At 36.3% G+C, this 15,661-nt stretch overlaps 1 protein-coding gene across 2 annotated transcripts in view; it reads left to right on the forward strand.

Annotated features, from left to right (window-relative positions):
* The window catches only part of PRKG1 (protein kinase cGMP-dependent 1), a 1,185,098-nt gene that overhangs the window by 448,790 nt on the left and 720,647 nt on the right, over nucleotides 1-15,661 (forward strand). For both annotated transcript variants that reach the window (XM_067710145.1, XM_067710144.1), the window contains exon 3: nucleotides 7,538-7,651. In XM_067710145.1, the coding sequence (XP_067566246.1) occupies nucleotides 7,538-7,651 (114 nt within the window). The remainder of the gene's footprint in view (nucleotides 1-7,537; nucleotides 7,652-15,661) is intronic.

Below are 15,661 nucleotides of genomic sequence, written 5' to 3' on the forward strand. Positions count from 1 at the left end.
GTGAGAGGCCCACGTACTGCAAAAAATAAATAAATAAATAAAAATAAATAAAGAATTTCAAAACATAATGTGTAGAAAGATTATAGAATCATGATATTTGTGAAATTCTTCCAGAGTCCTGTTCATGTCAGGTCAATGGTTGAGCCATCTGCAATAGGTTTAGTAAATTCTTACTCCTTAAGTATCCTCAAGGACAGAAGTGCTGTAATGTAAGTTGCTCCTTCCAGACTTTCACTCTGATGGTTCAGATGATTTTCTGTATCCAAATTGCTTACATTTCAGTCTGTTTCCTCATGTAGGTTTCCTTTGTGGATATGTATGCCCTAAGACCTCAGAGTTAGAAACCAAAACAAAAAGTGAAGTTCAAGTATATTGATGTGCATGTTAACCTACCTCTCTTTCTCTTTATTTTTTTTCATAAGTGAGATTTTTTCTAGATGCCTCATTTATGTTTTTGATTTTATTTCATATTCAATATGTATTATAATCTATTGTAATTTAGTACAAAGAAATATTGTATCAAGTATATTTATAGCAGTCATGACCAGAAGGGAAATCAGATGTGCCTAATTGAAGAAGAAACAAAGTTCTTCACTCATGTGGCTTGAACCTCAACTAGCCTCTTATACCTCAGATTCTGTTTCATTCCATTTGGATGACTAGTACTTTTGTGCTTCTAGTAAGAATTATTGCTGTGATAATATCAAAGAAGTGACTTCTCTGAATGGAAAGCTTGGTCCCATCTAAAGTATTATAAGGACCTGATGGTTAAAGAAACTATGAAAGCACAAATACTTTAGGGACTCTCTCTCTCTCTCTCTCTCTCTCTCTCTCTCTCTCTCTCTCTCTCTCTCTCTCTCTCTCTCTCTCTCTCTCTCTCTCTCTCCCTCTCTCTCCCCTCTCTCCCCCCTCTCTCCCCCTCTCTCCCCCCTCTCTCCCCCTCCCTCTCCCCCTCCCTCTCTCTCTCTCTCCCCCCTCCCTCTCTCTCTCTCTCCCCCCTCCCTCTGTCTCTCTCTCCCCCCTCCTCTCTCTCCTCTCTCTCCTCTCTCTCCTCTCTCTCCTCTCTCTCCTCTCTCTCCTCTCTCTCCTCTCTCTCCTCTCTCTCCTCTCTCTCTCTCTCTCCTCTCTGTCTCTATCTCTCTCCTCTTATCGCTAATCTGTAATGAGAAACTGGTAAACCAAAAAAAAATAAAAACAAAAAACACTAAAGCAAAGTTAGGAAGAAAACATGTAATACTAAATACTAAAACAGGGCAATTTTTCACAGGCATTTATTCAATGGCCAAAAAATGATTTTTCAATCAAAATTAACACCTCATTTAAGGAGCAGGAGTTTAGATCCAGAGAGACCATATCCTTTTGGACTTGAAATCAAACTTAAATAGAGAACTGATAAGGTGCTGACACACTGCCCTTCTTTAATTCAAGAACAAACTTTCATCTCATAGTGAGACAGTCTTTTTCCTTATACTGGCTTAAAGAAGACATATATAAATGACGGACAAGAAGTATTCTTAAGGAACACTATCTAAGAATATAGTGTGTGTCCCTGGCAATGAGATGGCTTTTCCCTTTAGTTGGCCCATAGTAGCCTTATTTCTACTTTCTTCCCGGATGACAGTAACCCTCATCTAAAATGACCCTACAAGGCAAGTTCAGTACAATAGTATTGTTAATCCATTGAGAAAGCAGAGAGTAAATCCTAAAATTTCTCATCACATGGAAAAAGAAAAATTTTGTGTTTATATGAAATGATGGATGTTAACTAAATTTATTGTAGTAGTCATTTCACAATATATGTAAGTCGTTATTATGCTATAGACCTTAAACCTACATGCGGTATTCTATGTCAATTATATCTAAATAAAACTAAAAAGGAAAAAAACAAGATATATAAGAAACCTCATCTCCTAGAGAAAATGTATATATGCTGGTCACAGCACAGCTCAACCACCACAATGTTGATTGTTCCTATTGAATCTAGGAGCTACAGAAACCCTCATGAGAGAATACATAATGTAAAAGCTGTGGTCTCAAACCTACAAAATCATGAATGTATTAGAGAATGAAAGAGATGGAAGGTCTTGTCTAGATCGGACCTTTGATAAAACAACTGTCTCCCTTTAAAGACCAATCAAGTTGTCTTGAATGTTCCAACCAGGATTGTTGGAACTAAGCACAGAGTGTTCATAATTAGGTTATTGCCAACCATTCTGTCTCAGCTTGCCAGTAGTAAATCTCTAAACTGATTTGCCTTATCATGAAAGTCCTATTGTACAAAACCACCGGTTAGTGAAAAACCCATGAAGATAAACAAAGCCAGGAGATTCTGGGTCTCCTTGTAAATTCAATGTCTTCTTTTATTTATAGGACCTACTGATTCTTATAAAAGATAGATAAAAGTATAGATGCTTTATTATGGATCTCTTAACACTTAGCATTTCCCAAAAGTGGTACATAAATAGGGATACCAAAGAGCAACAGGTAGGTTGATTATTGCTCAAAGTGGCAAAATTTAGTACTTACGGGCTTCCCTGGTGGCGCAGTGATTGAGAGTCCGCCTGCCAATGCAGGGGACACGGGTTCGTGCCCTGGTTCCGGGAAGATCCCACATGCTGTGGAGCGGCTGGGCCCGTGAGCCATGGCCGCTGAGCCTGCGCGTCCAGAGCCTGTGCTCCGCAACGGGAGAGGCCACAACAGTGAGAAGCCCACATACCGCAAAGAAGAAAAAAAAAAAAAAATTTAGTACTTATGACTCAGCCCATTGCAGATCATAAATGGGCATGTGGTACCAGAAGTAGAATAAGAAATACTGTCAAGTTACTGTGATAAAGCTTTCAGTTATTCATGCTAATGGCAGGAGTGATAAAAAGAGCCAAATGAAACTATAAATAACCCTTACATTTTATCTTAGCCAGCATTCCAACATCTCTCGCACAAATAACTTTAGCAGTTTAGCAAAGTTCAAACAAAAATGATTTGAATATTTCTTTCCTTTCCTGGTAGAGATAGGGGATAGTAAAAATAACACCAGTATAGTATCACATTTAAAAAAAATCAAAACTGAATAAAAAGTAGAAGTAGAAGACATAAATTAACCACATTTTGGATTATTATGAGTTCCTCAAGTAACAGTTCTAATAGCCTCTCATCGCTGTTGAGTTTAGCCAGTGAAAATCATGGAAGAAGTCTAGAACTCTACTAGGATGTTTGAAAATGTCCTTCTGCTATTCTTTAAAACAAAAGTATTTGATTTGCAATCTAACATATTTGAAAATCAAACTAAATTGAAATATTAAAACAATCATGAATAAATGCTAATGATTCTCTTCTGTTGTTTAAAGAAATAGAAATTAATCAAATCTGACCTGAGGGGCTTCCCTGGTGGCGCAGTGGTTGAGAGTCCGCCTGCAGATGCAGGGGACACGGGTTCGTGCCCTGGTCCGGGAAGATCCCACATGCTGCGGAGCGGCTGGGCCCGTGAGCTATGGCCGCTGAGCTTGCGCGTCCGGAGCCTGTGCTCCACAACGGGAGAGGCCACAACAGTGAAAGGCCTGTGTACCGCCAAAAAAAAAAAAAAAAAAAAAATTCTGACCTGAGGTAAATTCATCAAAATATATTCCTAAAGTTAACAGCAAATTATAATTATATAAAAACCTCCAAGCTGGCCTATTTCTACAGTGCTGTAAGCCTCTGCACAAGTGTGCTATATATTCGGCCTACTTGACTTTTTCCCTATTTGTTTCCCCACATCCCTCCCCTCGCAACCAAAATTACCACACGTAGGCCTACCTACTTTCCATGCACATGGAGTCCATTTAAAACAAATCCTGTTTTTAGACACTGTGTGATAAAGGAGTTTATAAGGGGAGTGGCTTCAAGATGAATCTAATACTTTAAAGGAGGTTGATCAGGTGGGAATAAGGGCTGCTGGGTGTATGCAGTAAACTTTTGACTGTCTTGTTCTTAGTTTTCTTAAGTGAACCACTTAGTCCGTACTTGGAAATCCTTCGTAAATGTATAATCACTTCTAATTTTGCTTCAAGGCTGGTGTGTGGCGCGGTGAATGAGCTTAACCAAATTCACATTTCACATCAATAACTCATCTTATTGAGCTCTTGGAAATGACAGCACTTCTAAATGTCTCTCGAAAAACTCTCATTAATGCCTTCTGTGTACCTTTCTTCTTTTTAGTGCCCAGTCACTCTTCCTCCCTAAATTACTCCCCATCCACACAACAGGTATAAGGAAGGATAAGTGATCAAATTATGACTCAGGGTAACAATTTACAAACACTTTGTTTCTGTTTAACGTTTAGATCTTTCTGTTTATTAAAAAAAAAAAATACAGTGCTTTTTAGACCTTTCTCAACTATTATATGAGATCAGATCCCTTTCTTCCTTGGCTATTGTGAATATATTGAATCTGCAGTGTTTAACTTAATCTGGAAAAGATTTTTGACATCCAACTTTCTATTTTTGTTTCAGCAAGTATTTAAAAAAAATTTTTTTTGCTATTCTAATTAATATGGGATTCAACCTTCTGTTACCAACACTAATTATTCATATATATATAATCACTTATACCTATCTTTTCCAAAAAAGTGAATTAATCTTGAGAAAATTAAGAAAATATCAGATCAGGAAAATGAGCTGTAACCAGAAGTGAGTGAGTGTTTGCACAAACTCGAAACCCCAGAGTCCTATACAATTATGCTGTGAACCTTCTAGAAGTCATATGAGAATGGGAAACATGAACAGTTATAATATAAACTGTCCATAAGTTAAAACAGATCAGTGTTATATGAGCATGGTTTTTCAGAGAAGTAAGGGGCTCTAGGACCAAGTAGAGTGGTCACTGTGTGGAGGGACATTTACAGTTTCCCAGAGGGAGGAATATCTGGATTTTATAAATTAGTTCTGATGTGATGGGTCCACAGATGCCTTTTAAGAAACCACTGAGCTAAAACAAGACTCCCAATGTCTGGCCATTTTTTTTTTAGGTTGGTTAGTGGTTAAGAAGACCTAACTCTGAAACTGTCCAGCAGGATTCTTAGCAGTGGTCTAATTCCTGTGGATTCCTTTCCACTGAAGACTTTAAACCATGGGACCCAAAGAGACAGAGAAGCAGACTTGTACAAAATGAGCTGTGTATGAAAGTTCTTTAGGCATTATTCATTCTGCTCTTAGTTCTAGTAATATAGTTAAAGCTAGAGCTTTCAGTCAAAAAAATTTTATAATGTGTGAGAAAATTTTACTATGTTATACGTGGGAACCTCCACCATAAGACTATAGCTGTCGAAGCAATACTACAACAAATGTTGGCTGGACATGGCCAAGTAGGAAGGAGTACAAAAATACTGTATTCTGCCAGGTAGATCAGTGTGAATTCTTGAGATTCTTCTTTCTTCTTTGGGTGTGATATTGATTAAAACCCCAAAGTTCTCTCCTCAGCCCCCCATAGGGAGAAAATCTGAAACAAATCTTTTCTCCATTTAAAAAACAAAAATGAAAAAATATTATCCTACATGGACCTTGATTGGTTTCTGTAATAGATGATGGAATATTGTGCTTCAGTGTAATCTAATAAGCCCTACCTACATTTAGATTATAAGAAAGAAACATGATGCAAATAATACCAATAATAACAAGTAGTATTTACTGAGATTTGCTATATGCCAGCACTGTGCTAAGCATTGCATCTGCTTTATCTCATTTCATTTTATAAACTACCCAATAAGATAGGTACTTTGCTTTTATCATTTTATTAATGAAGAAACTGAGGCATAGAAAAATTAACATCTTGCCCAAGGACACAAGGCTAGTAAGGAACTGATAAGAGAACCAGAACTTAACTCCTGGTCTGACTTCAAATGATGTATAAATGTCTTAATTATGTTGTATTCTGAGCCTATCTTTCATTCTTGAGTGGCAGATGAAATTTCTAGAGGAATAGGCTTGCCATTGAGAGAAAGGGCTGGGTGGGGATGTCATGGGAGGAGCAACTGAAGCTTAAAAAAATATGAATTTCCTGGGTTGGTTTTGATGTACCTATCAAGAGAAAGTTTCCCTTCCTGAAGTCAAGAAGTAAGGCGTGAAAAAGCTAGACTTTTTAGTGGTCATACCCGCATAAAAGTATTTCCAAACTTTTAGGATTGTTGGATACATTCATTTCTAAATAGCTTCTTAACACACAGAGGAGGAACAGATACACAGTTCAAGAGTAGTGAGTAGATTTTGTCTGAAATTTTACCCTAATTACTGCGGCATTCTCTCTCCATTGATACCATTCAGATGAAATAGTTTTCAGGGTAGAACAGTGCCCTCTGAAGGATTCATCTTGCATCAGTGGTACATGAATTCAGCTTTTTAAGAAGTTTTTTAATATATAAGATTTTATCTCAATAGGTATTTGAACAACCCTATAATTTTATAAATATTATTGCTTAGGTAAAACTGGATTGATTTTTAAAAAGGTGGGAGTAAATGTAAAGCTAAAACTCCGAAAAGTTAAATATTACAGGAAGCACATAGCTAAAGTGATAATTATGGAGTCAGTGCATGAAGGCCTGACGTTTGGACAAACTTGGTAACATTAGTTCCTTTCAATCACTAGCTACTGCCAAGCATTAGACTTGGCAGTAGACCGTGGCTAAGTTACTTCTGTAGACCGTGGCTAAGTTACTGGGAGGAATAATAGAAGGGTAGGATTAAGTGTAGAATAGATTGTGTTGCCTTTTTATTTCTTCCCCCATTATGTTAGGTGATGGAATTTTTAGTGTACATAGCTATGACTTTTTTAAAAATGCATTTTTTTTCATTTCCTTCATGAATAGCATTTCCTTACTTTCAGGCAACAATGTATACCCAGTGCACGCTGTTTACTTAGCTTTTTCCTTCTTTAGCATTTCATTTTCCAAATCCTTTGTGGAACATCAACAGTCCCAGTGTCTCTTTCTTTTTCCTCAACGCTTATAGTTTGGTTTCCTTACAGTCCATGTTGCAGGGCTGGGAAGCAGATGAAACAGTCTTGCCCAAGTCAGATAAGATGTTTAAAAATAAAAGATCCCATGAGCCGCAATTAAATAATGCTCTAGGATCAAAGTAATTTCCCTTTGCATCATAGCTACCTTACTCAGATGAGAATTCCCGAGTATGAAGTGTGCTGTACAAAATGTACACACTCAATTTTTCTTTCAAATTCAAAATGACTTTAAAATTGGAATTACCAGAGTTTTCTAATATTGCATTTGGAAAAATTTTCACATGCTGCCATTTTTATCTCTGTCTTTTTTTGGTGTTTTCTTTTAGTCTCATCTCTAATCTTATCAGTGATTAATTTAGGAAAGGATATGGATTTCTTACATACTTTATTGCATTTGTTGCACTGCATCTTGAGGATGACTTTGTTTTAGTTGGTAGCTGCTTTGCATTTTTGAAAATGAGCCTGGCCCTCCTCGTCTCAACTTGGAAATGCAACAAATGAAATGAAGCATGAGAGAGAATCGAAATGATGTGTTTTTCCTTCTTCTTTTTAGATGGTAAGGTTGAAGTTACAAAAGAAGGTGTGAAGCTGTGCACCATGGGTCCAGGAAAAGTATTCGGCGAGTTGGCTATTCTGTACAACTGTACCCGGACGGCGACCGTCAAGAGTAAGGCTGTTCATTTTTCTTTTTTTTTTTTCCAGATACTTTCAGTGTCTTTTCCATAGACCTGCGAGGTGTTAACATGCCTCTCGATTTTAATCTTTGTAAAGATTAAAATAATCTATATTCTAATTATTGCTTTGCAATACAGTTGATATTTTCCTCCTAAAGGATGCTTGTTAACATTGAGCTAAATTTTATTGCTGACTTATGACAAGTATCCTTTAACCTAGAACTCATTAAATTAGGATTTACAAAATGATATAATTTTATAAGTTAGAATTAAACAGAAGCAAGACTTTTCATTTTTCTGCCTTTAAAGCCTCAGAATCGTATTTAAGAAAATTTTACGTATCTGTCTATTTTGGGTTGCATTCCCCACATAAATTTCACTTATTCATTCAGTAGTTTAGAAAAATTGAGGAGAAATGTCCTTCGTCTCATTCAAACACTGAGTAAGATATCCTGAATTCTAGAACTGCGTCGGAGTATATTCTTGTCCTCAGCTGCTCATCAAGCTGTATATTACAGCGTTTTTCTTTTCTACTGATTGAGCTTATTTTAAATCAAGGCGTTAAAGCAGCTTGTTTCCCTAATTCTACATGTATGTGTATATATGATTTCTCTAGCAACTTTTATTGCTTGGTAGAAGCAGCTGCAGTAGTTAGAAGCGAAAGAAGTTTGTTTTAAATATTCCTTCTTCCTGAGTACAGGATGTAATGAGTGTATAACAAACAGAGCTGAATGCCAAAGCCAACAGTGGAAAGTCCATTGCATCTTCAGGCAGACGTGTATATTTCATGTGTGAAAAGTTCTGACACATCCTGTGGATGACTGCACTCACAAATTACTTTGATTAGGTTGTGTCATTAAAACAATCCTGTTCGCAAAACGCCAAATTGTTAATTAATCTTGTCTGGGTGTCACTGACTATTTTATAGATTGCTTTTTTTTTTCCTCTCGGAAGTATGGCATATGATTGACAATATGATATTAAAACTTGGGTTGTAAAGAACTCAAGAATGCATGGCCAGCTAGAGTCACAGAAATTCTTATAGGTCTTGTTAGTGAATCACCTTTTTAGTCACTGAAATCCCTGTAACATCAGTGGCAGTTGGGGCCCTTATTAGATGAGTCTTTCTTGGCATTTGATTCTTGATCTCTGAGAACACAACTCTTTTGATTGATAGGCACTGCCATGTTTTTATTCCATGACTCAAAGAATAATGAAGCCCAATGAACCATAAAAGATTCTGCCAGAACTTTAACTCACTTAAAAAGTACCTTAACTGGAAAAAAGAGCAGTGACGACTCCATTAAGTAAACAGATTTTACTATCATGCTTCATTTTCATGAGAAATTTATTACTTTTAGGGCAAAAAGGAGGCATAATAACACATTTGGATTAAAACAGGCTTTCTCTGTATTATGAATAATTTTTTAAGGTTTTAAAATATTTAAATTATAAAAATATTTCAGCCTTGTGTACTGCTCATTTAATCTAACTGAAATTACAAATTTTCCAAAGGCCAGCAATTGATAGTAACATGGTGCTTAATATTTTGGAATATTGAATTATTATTAAAGAAATACTTTAAAGTGAATCAAATATTTAATTATATAGCAAAAGATTTTTTGTAAGATGATTGCTTGGCTTCGTGAAAGTCAGTTTTCTTATTAGGTTCTTATAAAATGCTGTTCATTTGCACTAGCCTCTGTTGTTCTCATGCTTGGTAAATTTAAATAGACATTATGCATCTGACTGAACAAGAAGGAACTGGCTGTTGAATGCAAATCATGATCCTAACTGTTCTGGGGTCAGAACATCCATCATTAAAGGGAATGAGTGATGGAGCATGTTCTTTAACACAGACTCAGATGTCTCATGAGTGGGTATGTGGTTGTGTGTGTTTATCGTGCCCAAAGATGTGAAGGTTGTATTCAGAAAAGAGTCTGTGGTTGATGATGTACAAATACATCTCTGCATGTGTAGATGCAGAGGTTTTGTGCATGTGTAAGGAATAATATCCATTAACAACTTCTGAATGTTGTGTAAGAGCTATAAGGTGTGAATAATGGTCATTTGTTTTTCAGGACCTTTTGTGCTGTCTTCTATCCAGGGAGATTGTACTTATGATTGATGATTATAGTTCTTAAATAGTATTTTAAATTTGTTTAAATTATACTCTCAGGCTGATCACTTTATAATTTATAATTCTGATTAGATTCCATCATGGGTGTTAGTTTTACCAAATGACTACAGCGATGTTATCTTACTCTTAACATGTGATATTTTAAAATGTGCTTAGTTGGCTTTTTAGATCCAGTCGTTTCTCAGAATTCAGGATTGTGTTGAGTCTTGTCTATTTTTTCTTAACAATTATTTTGCCAGTGATGACCACTTGGAGTATCTTTCAAAACGCATTCATCTACTTGGGTGTAATAGTCTAAGTCTGAGTAAATTGCCCTTCCTACTCAATAGCTTGTCTATCCACACCTTTTTTCTTTCTCACGTACCTGGCTTGTGACCCCTTTTCCCGCAACAGTACCCACTTTCTTTCATGATTGAAAATGTTGAGCCCTCTTTTCTTTCTCCCTAGATTAGCCTGAAAGCTGCGTAGCATTTTAATGCATTTTTAATTGCACAGTCATCACTGAATCCTAGCTGACATTCAAGAGCTCCTCAATGTACCTGAGTCATTTCTTGTTCACAAGAGCACTTTTTGAAATTGTATCAGGCCTTAAATAAATACATTCCAGTGACTTCCTCTGATAACGAATGTGAACCTAACACCTGTGGGTAGTCTTTTTTTAAATAGGATATAAAAAATAGTTGTTTTATTTTTATATATTGAGGTATAATTGACATATAGCATTGTATTAGTTTCAGTTATGCATGATTCAATATTTGAATATATTGCAAAATGGTCACCACAATAAGTCTAGTTGATATCTATCACCATACATAGTTACAAAATTTCTTTTCTTGCGATTAGACCTTTTGAGATCTACTTTCTTAGAAACTTTTAAATATGTAACACAGTATTATTAACTCTAGCTACCACGAGTACATTACATCCCCAGGACTTAAATGTAACACAGTATTATTAACTCTAGCTACCATGAGTACATTACATCCCCAGAACTTAAATGTAACACAGTATTATTAACTCTAGCTACCATGAATACATTACATCCCCAGGACTTATTTATTTTATAACTGGAAGTTTGTGCAATTTGACCCCCTTCACTCATTCTACCCACCCCTCACTGCCCCTCTCCCCGCAAAACCTCTGGCAATCACCAATCTGTTCTCTGTATTTAAGAGCCAGAACTCTTTTTTTTTTTTAAGATTCCACATATAAGTGAGATCACAATGGTATTTTGTCTTCCTCTCTCTGACTTACTTCACTTAGCATAATGCCCTCAATGTCCATCCATGTTGTTACTAATGGCAGCATTTCCTTCTTCTTAATGGTTTAATAGTATTCCATTGTGTATATATACACCACATTTCCATTACTAATTCATTCATTGATATACCTGTCATTTCCATATATTGGTTATTGTAGCTAATGCTGAAATGAACATATGGGTACATGTATCTTTAGAGTTAGTGTTTTTCAGAAAAATAGATCAGTGGAATAGGATAGAAAGCCCAGAGATAAACCCACGCACATATGGTCACCTTATTTTTGATAAAGGAGGCAAGAATATACAATGGAGAAAAGACAGCCACTTCAATAAGTGGTGCAGGAAAGACTGGACAGCTACATGTAAAAGAATGAAATTAGAACACTCCCTAACACCATACACAAAAATAAACTCAAAAGGGATTAAAGACCTAAATGTAAGGCCAGACACTATAAAACACTTAGAGGAAAGCATAGGCAGAACACTCTATGAAATAAATAACAGCATGATCCCTTTTGACCCACCTCCTAGAGAAATGGAAATAAAAACAAAAATAAACAAATGGGACCTAATGGAACCTAAAAGCTTTTGCACAGCAAAGGAAAACATAAGACAAAAGACAGCCCTCAGAATGGGAGAAACTATTTGCAAGTGAAGCAACTGACAAAGGATTAATCTCCAAAACTTACAAGCAGCTCATGCAGCTCAATATCAAAAACACAAGCAACCCAATCCAAAATTTGGCAGGAGACCTAAATAGACATTTCTCCAAAGAAAATATACAGATGGCCAACAAACACATGAAAGGATGCTCAACATCACTAATCATTAGAGAAATGCACATCAAAACTACAATGAGGTATCACCTCACACTGGTCAGAATGGCCATCATCAAAAAATCTACAAACAATAAATGCTGGAGAGGGTGTGGAGAAAAGGGAACCCTCTTGCACTGTTGGTGGGAATGTAAATTGGTACAGCCACTACGGAGAACAGTATGGAGGTTCCTTAAAAAACTACAACTAGAACTACCATATGACCCAGCAATCCCACTACTGGGCAAATACCCTGAGAAAACCATAATTCAAAAATAATCATGTACCACAATGTTCATTGCAGCTCTATTTACAATAACCAGGACATGGAAGCAACTTAAGTGTCCATTGACAGATGAATGGATAAAGAAGATGTGGCACGTATATACAATGGAATATTACTCATCCATAAAAAGAAACGAAATTGAGTTATTTGTAGTGAGGTGGATGGACCTGGAGTCTGTCATACAGAGTGAAGTAAGTCAGAAAGAGAAAAACAAATATCGTATGCTAACACATACATATGGAATCTAAAAAAAAAAAAATGGTTCTGAAGAACGTAGGGGCAGGACAGGAATAAAGACGCAGATGTAGAGAATGGACTTGAGGACATGGGGAGGGCGAAAGGGTAAGCTGGGACGAAGCGAGAGAGTGGCATGGACATATATACACTATGAAATGTAAAATAGATAGCTAGTGGGAAGCAGCTGCATAGCACAGGGAGATTAGCTCGGTGCTTTGTGACCACCTAGAGCGGTGGGTTAGGGAGGGTGGGAGGGAGACGCAAGAGGGAGGAGATATGGGGATGTATGTATATGTATAGCTGATTCACTTTGTTATAAAGCAGAAACACAGCATTGTAAAACAATTATGCTCCAATAAAGATGTTAAAGAAAAAAAGAGTGTTTTATTTCTTTGAATAGGTATCCAGAAGTGGAATTGCTGGGTCATAGGGTAGTTCTATTCTTAATTGTTTGAGGAACCTTCATACTGTTTCCATAGTGGCTGCACTAATTTATGTTCCCACCAAGAATGCACAAGTGTTTCCTTTCCTCCACATCGTCGCCAGCACTTGTTATTTCTTGTCTGTTTGATAATAGCCGTTCTAACAGGTGAGAGGTGATAACTCATGTGGTTTTGATTTGGATTTCCTTGATGATTAGTGATGTTGAGCATCTTTTCATGTGCCTTGTGGCCATCCCTGTGTCTTTGGAAAAATGTCTATTCAAATCCTCTGCCCACTTTTTCATCAAATTGTTTGGGTTTTTTGCTATTGAGTTGTATGAGTTCTTTATATATTTTGGATATTAATCCCTTATCAGATATATGATTTGCAAACATTTTCTCCCATTCTGAAAGTTGCCTTTTCATTTCGTTGGCTTTCTTTGCTGTGCAGAAAGTTTTTAGTTTGATGTAGCCCCACTTGTTGGTTTTTGCTTCTGTTGCCTTTGCTTTTGGTGTCAAATCCAAAGAATCATCTCTAAGACTGATATCAAGACACTTACCACTTAAGTTTCCTTCTAGGAGTTTTATGGTTTCAGATCTTACATTCAAGTCTTTAATCCAAAAAAGAAAATGTTTTTATTAAAGTTATAGATTGACATATGCTCTAAATTATGATTATAAGCTTGTTCATAGTGATCCAACTAAGAGAACGGTTGTTTGAAGCAAGCTCTTTGTTTTTCATCTGGGAAAAATCAACTGGGATTCTTTTGAAAATAAATAACCGATATACTATTGGTTATTATGGTAGCACCAGGAGGAAGATCTGATAGCACTAAGAAGAATATTTTTTTAGAACAAAACCCACAGTGATGTAGGGGGAAAGAAATCCATGTTATGTTACTTTTATCTTATAAAACAACACCATTGATTTTCCCCTGAGGGATGAGGATATAAAAATATAAAAAATTAACATTATATTGGAAACAAATCTAACAAATGCCTTGAGGTTATTCATGGCTTAAATAGGCTCAAGTTTTCTTTATTAACTGTGATATGAAAATGGTCACTTTGATTGCGTCTATCCAATTACAAGCATTCCAGATGCCATGGGGAGAAGGAAAAAAAGTCAGTGGTTATATTTGGTTTCCGTAACACCAAACAATGTCTCCAGTGTTGTTTGAATTTCACATTTTTGTCTAAATGTTTTGGGATTATACTAACAAAGGAGAGTGTTACCATCCATTTTCAAACCCCATAAGGGATAGGAATTTCTAATATGTCCACTGAATACCCCTGACTTACTCAGTTCCCATATCTGGAAGCATATTATTACCATGTTTTTCTACGTCTTATTCCTGGTTGTGATTTCACTTTCACTACGCTCACAGCTAGAGCAATGTAAATTTACTCTAACCCAGGGCCTCTTACCTTAATTCTATGCCCCAGGTTCTCTAAAATCACAAAAATGGAGAAGTTGAAGTTACTGGAAACAAATAGGATGGAAAAGGCCCTTAGTTTACAATGACAGAGAGATTAAGTGGCATATACCCTGTTTGTGAATTTGCAAAAACATGTCTTATTTTTACCTGGATTTCCCACAGCCAGTTCTCCCAACTACACAGGGATTTTTTTGGATTTGAATCGCATGCTCTTTGCTCCAACTTCAGTTGTACACAAATTAGAATTTTTGCCTGCAGATACTAAATTGAAGTCTGTTCCTCACGCTTTGAGTGTCCCGCTCAAAGTGCCCCAAACCTTAGACAGTATATTATTCAAATGGTCTTATTCAAAGAGACCCCAATAAAAACCCAAGACTAAAAGCTCTCTCTTTGTAGGAAACCATCTTGATACCAGATTAAGGTGATTAGCATAGAAAAGTTATCTGCAAAGTATGTCTATCGTGGGTGTCGAAGCTCTTTTATGAACTGACTTGGGCAAAATATCTGAGTAATTCTTTCTCCTTCGATTATTTATAGCGAGTATTTAAAAAATCCTCAGGACTAAAGTACTTCAGTACTAACACAAAAGAACCTAAACATCCTACAAGAAATCTGACAAATTGGTGACTTGAATAACATCTGCTTTAGTTTGAATACTTTCAACTTTCCATACTTAAGCTTTCCTGAGATATTTGACAGGGGGAAGCTGACCAATGAAGATATTTCACTGTGTCAAAGACTTTTTAAGAATGAAGTTGAAAGGTTTGGATTTTTCTGTTTATTTTTGTTTTTAAAATTAAGTTGAGTCTATGCAGTGAAGTGGCTTGTATATTCCCTTGCAGCTCTGTTTCAAACACTACATTATTCAACCTAACTCAGGAAAATCTGCCAACTGTCAAAACCTTAAAGATGAGTGGGGGAAAAAGTAAAAGGACTAAAGCCAGCAAATACACTTCAGTGGTAGCACCATCGCCCAGTAACATTAAATCCCACAGCCTGAGATAGTAAGAATTTTATATCACAGGTAGTGATATTAAAATATTTAATACCACACATAGTGATATAGACCCTCTTCCTTCTCACTTCATCCTGAGAAAATAGGGAACTCCATGGTAATCCTAATGTGCCTTTAAAACCACTTTCAAAATGTAAGATACACTTGTGGGTTTGTTAAACATTAACTGTAACATTTACACACATACTAATTTCCGTCGGTACTTTTTATTTTTACCTTGAGAGCTTTAAGTCATGTCTGTTTTTCCAGGATGATGAAAACTTATAACAGAGGACTACATTTTGTCATAATGATAACATAAAAATATTTATGGTACAAACCAATCTACTCAAAACAATGGATAATAATCAGGTTGAAATGAAAGCTTCATTTCTGTCAATAATTGGAT

This window comes from Pseudorca crassidens, chromosome 16, assembly GCF_039906515.1.
Source record: "Pseudorca crassidens isolate mPseCra1 chromosome 16, mPseCra1.hap1, whole genome shotgun sequence".
NCBI lineage: Eukaryota > Metazoa > Chordata > Mammalia > Artiodactyla > Delphinidae > Pseudorca > Pseudorca crassidens.